Source organism: Sipha flava, unplaced genomic scaffold (genome assembly GCF_003268045.1).
Source record: "Sipha flava isolate LNK unplaced genomic scaffold, YSA_version1 323_pilon_pilon, whole genome shotgun sequence".
Taxonomy (NCBI): Eukaryota; Metazoa; Arthropoda; class Insecta; order Hemiptera; family Aphididae; genus Sipha; species Sipha flava.
The window spans coordinates 98,043-107,469 of NW_020273008.1; the positions used below are offsets into that span (position 1 = coordinate 98,043).

At 32.3% G+C, this 9,427-nt stretch overlaps 2 protein-coding genes across 2 annotated transcripts; both read left to right on the plus strand.

Moving 5' to 3' along the window:
* The first annotated feature begins 3,038 nt into the window (after window positions 1–3,038).
* LOC112686719 lies at window positions 3,039–3,652 on the plus strand. Its single transcript, XM_025559130.1, has 2 exons — window positions 3,039–3,389; window positions 3,456–3,652. The coding sequence occupies exons 1-2, from the start codon at window positions 3,227–3,229 to the stop codon at window positions 3,650–3,652; spliced, it is 360 nt and encodes a 119-aa protein (XP_025414915.1). The 5' UTR covers window positions 3,039–3,226.
* Window positions 3,653–4,812: 1,160 nt separating this feature from the next.
* On the plus strand, window positions 4,813–5,094 carry LOC112686720. The gene has a single exon (XM_025559132.1). It carries the CDS (start codon window positions 4,813–4,815, stop codon window positions 5,092–5,094), a length of 282 nt encoding a protein of 93 aa, XP_025414917.1.
* The last annotated feature ends 4,333 nt before the right edge of the window (window positions 5,095–9,427 follow it).

Below are 9,427 nucleotides of genomic sequence, written 5' to 3' on the forward strand. Positions count from 1 at the left end.
ACCACACGGAATGGTTTTTCTTGTTGAAGTTGATAAGTATGAAAATTAACGTTTTTTTCTTTTAATAAGTGTATTACATTTCTGTACCCGTCAGGAGTGAATGTTTGAAGTTTTAATTCATTTAGATTACTTTTGCAGTTAAAATCATTAGAACCAATTGCGGTTTTTATCGCGTTACAAAAACCATTATAATTTAAACTTGATTTAATAAATATGGGAGGTGGAACATGGTTTTCGGTTTCGGATAAATTAATATTTGGTTGATCAGTTTCCATACTATTCTTATCGTCATCAAGAGGTTTTAGCACGGTATAATTATTTAGTGGTTTGAGATGGGTTGCGGCTGATTGATTTTGTTTGGGAGATAAGCTAGTAGAGGTTTTTTGTTTTTTGTATACATTTGGTGATTTGGATTCGACTGTTATCCAGTCGGTGTCGTAATTATTTCCGTCATTTGCGTTATCGTATTGGGATAAGCTTGCATTGGCTGTTTTTAGAACGGTGTTGTGATTTACTATTTTAATTGGTGTTATCGGTGTGTTCTTATCTGTTTTATTTACAACGGCGACCGGTGAAGCCGGCGGCGATTTATTATTACGTGACATGATATGATGTAACCAGCACTGCCCGCAGTGAATATAGGTAATTAATTTGAGTGGATATTACCTGTGGGGGGGTCGTTAGACCCCCAAGTTAGATCTTCTTCGAAAGTTTGAATCGATGATTTTTTACGTATTGAATGATAATAATTTGAAAAAGATCGATGAATTACACGAGTATAAATAAAAATATAATCATAACTAGAACATAATTCATGCGTTGTTCACTCAAGTCGAATTTGTATCACTCAACCATTTCGTCGTCATTTATTTGATAGGCGCCACTTGAGTAACATGACATATGCGTTTAACGATGTTGTTTTCGTGCACGTATCGCAAACGATTTTCAGGTGGAAAACACAAAACGAATAGTTAACAAAATGCTGCTGGCGGTACAGTGGTGCGACGACGATGCGCCGACGGACGAACGGAAAAATTATTGGAACGCGTTCTTAGCGGCTAATCCGGAGGTCGTCCAGAAACGAGAAAGGATTTCAGCCGCGATCCTAGACAATCACAGGTCGGTCGCTGAAGGCGGGCAGAGAGAAGGATTTTCGACGAAACGCACTTGCGCAAAGCCGCGCGTGTACCTGTAATAATATACATCGTCGCCGCCCGTAAGCCGGGTCGCGGAATATTCTAGGCGAACTCGCCTGCGGTTCACAGTCTTCGTAAACTTACCTCTCGTCGAAAGTTTTTCAACTTTCGGGGTCGGATCCCGGCGGAACGCCCACGATATGATAATTATTATCGTTCAACTTTTACGACTACGAGAACGATTCGTTGTTTCACCACTTGCGCGGGCATATCTGGATATTTCACTCCGATCACGTCCGGAACGCACGTGTTGATAAAATGATAATATTCGTACACTACACACGCCTATCACGCATGCATCGGACAACGTAATGTGTCGTATTTTCATCCGTAGTACGTAGGCGACACGCGTGTTGTTCCGGCCGACCGTAATAAAATCGAGCTCATCGGGTCATATCAGCGCAACGACGCGTATACTTCGGACGTTTTTCCGAGCTTGTTCTTTGTTTTTTGTTTTTCACTAAAAAGGATCCGAAACCGTGCTGTATTCGTGTTTCACGCGTGCAAAACACATTGGTAAAAACTAGCCAATTTTTGTTCTTTTTGTATACGATTGATGTATTGATAACGATTGTCATGACAGTATTAATATCAGCACGAAAAATACTTGAGATCCATACGGCCAATTTTTTTTTAGATCTACTCGTATATCTTCAACTTTTAAACTAAATTGAATTAAATAATGTTTGGCATTTTTGGCATTCGTGTACTGCGCTCAATACAAAAGTTTATTCCAGTTAAACAATTTGGTCCGATCGATTTCGAATAGATTTCAGGCCCCAGTATTAATTCTGTTTTCGAAATAATTATCGTTTCAATATACGAGTTATTGCTAACTAGCAATTGAAAAAATATTAACGGATTTGTTGCTAGCTCCCTCCCTCTCCTGTAATAAATTTAAAAAAAATATTATGCAAATATTTAGCACGTGTTTTGTATGATTTCGCAAGGACTAATTCCGAAATTCACATGACACTCCTTCTCCTCCAAAATCGAAATTAGTCGTTCGTGTGAAAAACGACTAAATATCGGTTTCGAGTCACCTAAAGTAAATGTTACCTGAACAACACTACGATTTATAATATGGGAACGAGAAACCTGCGAGATATTTAGAAATTTTGAAATTTTTCCGTACAATCACGTGGTCGCCATCGTCGTCGATCGCGACGCATGGAATATGTTGTAAAACATCCTTTACCGAATTTCTGTGGCGTTGCATAGGTACAGCAATTAATGTAATGTACTGAAACGTGTACACCACGCGCTCGATACGACTCTAAAAATCCCATAAAACCAACGAAGTCGTAACAGTCCGACAGCGTGAATGCACACGGTTCGATAATTGGTTTTTTTTGCACGGGCTAGCGATCGGTTGATCTGGACTTCGGGCGAGGTCGTAAAAAGTCGGGCACCTGATTTAGGCGATCCGTTTTAATGTTTTTTAAAATTATTTTCGTGCGTACAACTCGACCGCGACACGGTTTTGTCATCGTGGCGCGCGTGGTGATTTCAGGTCGTTGGAGGCCGCGTTGGGGCGCGCGTTGGACGCGCAGGACGAGCTGACGCGTAGCCGTGATGCCGTGGACCGGTTGCGAAGTATGCGTTTTCCGATCGCGGTCGGTTTCGGTTTAACACGGTTTATGTTTGCCGTCAGGGGAACGTCGCGCGGCCGCGGGTAACGAGCGGTACGACCGGGACGCGAACGTGACCGTGCCGGACGCGGAGAGGCTCGCGGTACTGAGCACGTGGCGCGCGGACGCGGAGGCGGTCGCGGCGCACGACGGCTTCGTCCGTGCCCGCGCGCACCTGGACCGGACCGTGGCCGAGTGTTCGGAGCTCGACGACGCGGTGCACGCGCACTTTCAGGTACTCGCGTGGACGGTCCGACGACGGGGTCGATTTTCCGTCGCGCGTTTCCTCCCCGACCGAGAACGAATCGACCAGTAGTATGAACGTCCCCCCCCCCTCCTCCTTATTTCCGAGTGGGCTCGCGATACGTTTACCGTCTTCCGGATGATAAATCACGTGATATGATTCGATGTAACCGACACGCGGACTGTTGTTCAACGGGTTTTCGGTATTTCTCTACCTCTTCGAAGAGCACACGAACGACTCGAACTGTTGTTCACGGACCGTACGAATGCGACGAAATACTAACTCTTACTTCTTTACTTCCGTCGAGGAGATCGATACGTATACGCGCAATAGTGGTTAGTTTTCAATCAGTTTTCAATTGGTTTTCTCGAATACGTTTTCTAGGAATTTCTTCGAATTCAGAACGACGAAAAGATCACGAAAGATTCGAACACTGGATCGGGTGTACGATCGGCTACCATCGAGGAAAGCCCGTCGAAAACTGCAGACTCCAGGACGGTATTGGACAAGTCCTGGAGGACAAAAAGAAAGTCACCATAACCCAAATAAGTTGTACTATTTTTCCGTTAACAGTATTATAAAACAGAATTTCTTCGATATTCGCATTTTCTTGTTTGTTTAATGTTTGCAAAATGTTTACCTTTTTTCCTAGCATAACGAAAAGAATAAATTGCAATCACTGAACGATTTCAATGCAGGCCGAAATAATCTTTATGTTTACCCTTTATAGGCCGTTTTGTGACATAATTTATTAATTTTACACTCCACTATACGTAAATAAATGTAACGTTTTTAGAATCATTTTGTTCCCATTTAACTATTGCTTTAAAGCGTAAAGAATATACTCAATTAAACCATATACTATAATATCTATTCTAAATTTCCTTTTAAAAGTATTTTTCTATTGCCTGTTTGGATAAAATATTTTGTTTATTGAGTTATAATTTTTAAGATTAATTAGCCTATGCCAGTACGTATTCTGGATAGTTATATGAATATGTTAATAAAGTTATTTCGAAAAAAAAAATACATCGAATAACGATAAGATTTAATATTTTAACTTTTGACGTACAACATAATATTATAGTGGTCACACACTCGTAAGCTTACTGAATCTTGTACTATGGTATAATACTATAGTTTTCGTTAATAATATCGTTGGTAATATTATTTGAAGATCTTAAAGGTCGAAAACACGAGAAATTCCAAGCACATGGCACTTTTTCATGATATCCTGAGACCAATATATTTACGTAGTTACGCCTATTAAATTATAATAGTTTCTAATGTATTATATTTGTTGTTTTTTGTTCAATGCCCTATTAATCACGAACAATTTTTTTATTCGTCAATAATAATTGAACATTGATTGAAACAATAAATAAAATGGTATACTATTCTTGAACGTTTTAAGTAATTTATATATATATGTTACGGTGAATGATGTAAACGTGGTAAAAGACGTCATTCCCCGGTAAATGACATAATTTACCTAAAAATTGGTAAACGTTGTAAATGCAGACATTCTCCGGTTATTGTCATCAATCACCAGTTTAATTGGAGAATGATGTTTAATACTTTTATAAACGAAAATCCCAACTAGCAATAATGTCGATAACCCGAGTAATAATGTGAGATAATCTTTTAGTTTATTAGTTAGTATCGACGGGTATATTATAGCGAGTCGTATTTGCTACGAATGTGTGTTTTATAATATTATTTGTAAAAATTTGTGACAGAAATGACAGAAATGACAGAATATGGGGTGTTGAAACACAAATATACACGAGCACAAATTTCTCCATGTAAAGAAAAATTTCTAGAGCTAGATGAAGCCATGAAAAAAATTAAAGACAGGGAAATAACATTAAAAGAAGCAGCAGGACATGGAATAGCTGGTCATCAAGGATTTAATCGATGCAACTGCAAAACTGGTTGTGGTACTAAAAAATGTGCTTGCAATGCAGTGGAAATGTTGTGCAGTTCAAAAGTTCATAGTCACCAAAATTGTACAAATAAATAATTTGTAATATGCACGTATTTTATTATTTTATTATTTTTTTATTTTAACAATAAATCATTATTATAAATAGTACCTATAGTAAAAAAATCAGTGTATTATTTGAGATTTATCATCTTTTACCACTAGTTTTGGTAAATAACATCAATGACCGGTGAAAGATGTACATTTGAATTTAAAATCTGGTTTTTTACATCATTTACCTACATAATCGAATCATTTTGGTAAAAGACGTCATTCACCGGAGAATGACGACATTCACCAATATTCATCTTTTACCGTAACATATACATATACCATGCCGAGATAAAATAATTTATTTAAGTCTAAGCGCTTTTTAAACTTTTGCTTTAAAGCGATAAGTCATTAAAAGAATAATTTACATATTATGAGAACTTTAATTTTCTTTATACGCGTATGTAAATGATTATACTGGCATAATATATTATATAATTACATGATGGTAATTTACCTAATTATAATATTATTCGAATGACACGGTCTTATTAAGTTTACTACTATTTAACATTGATCTTAAAACGAATTTATGAGTTGTATTATTTGATATTAAACCGGAAAACATATTTCGTGTTGTAACTATTTCAAAAAAATTACAATAAATCTAAATTGAAAATAATACTATCAATTTGGGAATTAAAAAAATTTTCTTCCATAATTTATCTTGCAAACGTGAGAACTATGGTTCAAATCCTACATAGTATAAAATCATACATAAAAAGCACTAAAACACAACCAAAAATGTCCTCAAAAATGAATTTTTTTGTGAAAATGACATGTACAAGTTTTTTAAATTGTATTATTTTTTTAGACTAATGAATATCAATTAGTTATGAATTAACTTATAATTTTTATTTTATTAAAAAAAAAAAAAATGAAAATTGAAAATGTTGTTTCTAACTGGCAATGATGGTATTGACTGAGGAGCATATTTGAACTAGCTAATATCTTCTGGTGTTAATTCTACGAATATGATTGTTAGAAGGTTTATTTACTTTCTAATACCTTTGAAATTGTTTCCATTGCAGTATAATCACAATTTTTTTTTAAGAAATTTTCCAATTTTTTCTTTATTGATTTTCCATAATTACTTGTATTATTTGAAATACAACTTTTAGCAGCATTTATAATGAAAATTTTTTCAACTGAAGGTAATTTTTAAGAAGTTAAACAGCATTGTATATTTCCATCGATGGCTTTTATGAATATTTAATTTGATTCAATATCTTTGACGGCCATTTAATTGTTTGGCTTTTTTGATTGCTATGGCATTTTTTTCTTAGAAATCATCGATTGTGGTTTTAATAAACTGTAAATATTCACACAAGTAGGTATACTATAACTTCTATATATACAAGCGCTTAAAGTGTCAGTATGGGTTGAGTTGTTAAAAGTTATAGTTGGGTCCATAAATTTAAACTTCAAAACTATAGAAGGTGATTTTTAAAACATTTTCTTTGCATTTGAAATTTTTGATATATAAAAATGCAATATAATATACTCATATGTTTTCCAAATATACATTGAAGCTAATAAAATGACCGAAAAATTAAAAAAATGAGAAAACATTGAAAAATACTAAAAAACTGAAAAAATACAAAACAAAAGTTTCGCCTTTAAAGTCTATGCTATGTCACCCAAATTATGTACTTGGAAAGTATTGTCTAAGATCATTCAAAAAAAGATGCATTTTGCATTTAAATCCGGGCTCTAGTTATAATATTTATCATTGGAAGACATTAGTGCCAAAATGAGATTAGAAAAAAAAAAGTTGTATCATACGAAAGTGCCAAAATCCTAGGAACTTTTGTGCCACGGTTAATAATTATTAAAAATCCTTGTGATTTTTACTATCCTGATAATTTTAAACAATTTATTTTAGTTATTATTTATAATATCACATAAATTAGAACAAGTTTATCTAAGTACTTTAACATTATATTGTCTTATCTTATTATTGTAAAAACACCTTCTTATTTACTGTTTCGTTTTCTTCATATATCTTGTACCCACCTATATTTATTTAAATCTATAAAATCGATGTTATTATATCTTATTTTTCAATTTTAATTCTTAGCATTGTTATTGTTGTTGATTATCAATTGTTAAAGCTATATTCACATGTGTAAAACATATTACTATTATTTTAATTTAATACTATAATATGAACTCTCACTTCTGCACAGCCAGTGGCTTAGAAGTGACCAACTTCTTTTATTTTAATTATATCATTATCTGTATTGTAAAACTTAAGTTGGAAAATGAATACATTATTATTATCATTAATAAACATATTTTTATATTCCAATGAGTTGGAATTTTTTATGCTACGATAAAAAAAAAGAAAAAAAATTGGTCATAAAAACGATGGAGAAACAGATTGTTTTAAATTTTTATTCTACATTTTTAAGTCATATTATACTGTTTCGTTTAAAATTAAAATTAAAAAAAAAAAAACCAAAATTAGTAATACAAGTAAATTTTAAAGATTTCTTCTTAATAATATAAATAATAAAATAAAAATATATATATCTATATATAAATATAAAATAATATATATCTTTTTTTTTTTTTATAAAAATACATTTATTGAAATATTTACAATCTGAACCATTGTATGCATAATATGTAATTTTTTTTTAAGAGAATAAATTAAACTTAATGGCTTGACCTGGAAGGCTGTGAAATTGGGATTCGTTTGGTTTAAATATTTTATACTTATAAAACTCACATCGACATCATTTTTTATCCCATGGAATGTGTGTATAGTGTATACGAGTATATTAAATACGTGTATATAAGTTCATTAGGTGTTCACGTCATGAAATACATTACAAATTACTGGAAAAATACATAATACCCTCTATATTCTTAAAGATATTTAGTTATTTTTTTATCTATTACATAACATATAATTAGTGGTATTTTGGAATGGCCTTGTATGTAAATTTGTTTTTAATTGTTATTTTAAATACCTCTGTTGCTTGATAATAAATTTGATGTGAATTTGACATTGTTTATTTTTTTATCCCAAAAAAATGCGTTGAGGCAAATCAACAACGTTAAACAATTTAAATATACGTAGAATTTCAAATTTCAAATTACACATAAAAGCGCGAAATAAATTTTCTTGAATTTAATTACATCAGTTTATAGTATAAAAAATGAATTTATGGCTTTTAGTTTTACAAAAGCGATTATTTATAATTAAATTTTCATACAAGCACTCGAAGACAAGTTAATAAGTTACTTACAGTACTTTATTATTATAATGAGATACTCTTGGATATTTTCAAAAGATATAATAGAAACTTGTGTTCAACAAATAACTTGAATATATCTCATTTTTATTTATAAGTACATTTATTTGGTTATTTTGTTTTTGTTTTTTTTAATACGCTATATTTGTTTATTTTATTTTAACTTTAAATCAAACGCAATAATTAATATACTTATACTTATTAGATTTATTGCGTTTCATGCTGTGCTTTAGGAACAAGTTTTTTTTTTAAATTTAAAATGTAAGTTTATTCGATTTATAAAATATCATGTTTTATATAATACCAGCTGAATTATCCGGTTTCGCCCCTAAAATAAATGTTTATCTTTATGTTAGGTAAAATAAAAATTAATAGGCAAATAAAAAAATTATAATCACCGTTTTCTTTTTCATTTCAACCAGGCAGAATTCTCAGGCAAGTTTCTCTTGCTGACGTGGCTAAAAATGTTAAGCTTCTTATTTAGCAGCACAGCGGTGGTCTAATCGACAGTTTTTACATAAAACCCTGGCGAATGTGTTTTTTTTTACCGCGATACACCATGAAGTATTGAAATATAAACAATTAAAAATAAGTAATTACTCAATTAATTAATAGAATTGAAATTAAGTCTAAAACTTACTATGTGATGTATTCTTTCATAAAGAAAAAAAGTGATAGCCGTATGAATTGTTTCAGAGAACACACGTCAAAGATTCTATTTTCACATTTATAAATAGATATAATGTACATAACTTATTATGTGATATAAAATGCATATAATATTTTAATATCGATGTCGATGAAAAAAAATGCACCATGGTTTTGTAGTGGGTGGCTAACATTTTTCAACAATCGGTTTTAGGCTGAACAATTTTTTTTATTTTGGAAACCTTTGACAATATAATAGGAGTATTATATCTTGTACACGCAGTCTAGACATATTTCCGTGTTAGTTAACTTTCGCATGCATTATGTCAACATCTAACTGAATTGTTTTGAATTGTAATTATTGTGATGAAGTATACAGAATAGAAAATATCATAATTATTAACTAGTCT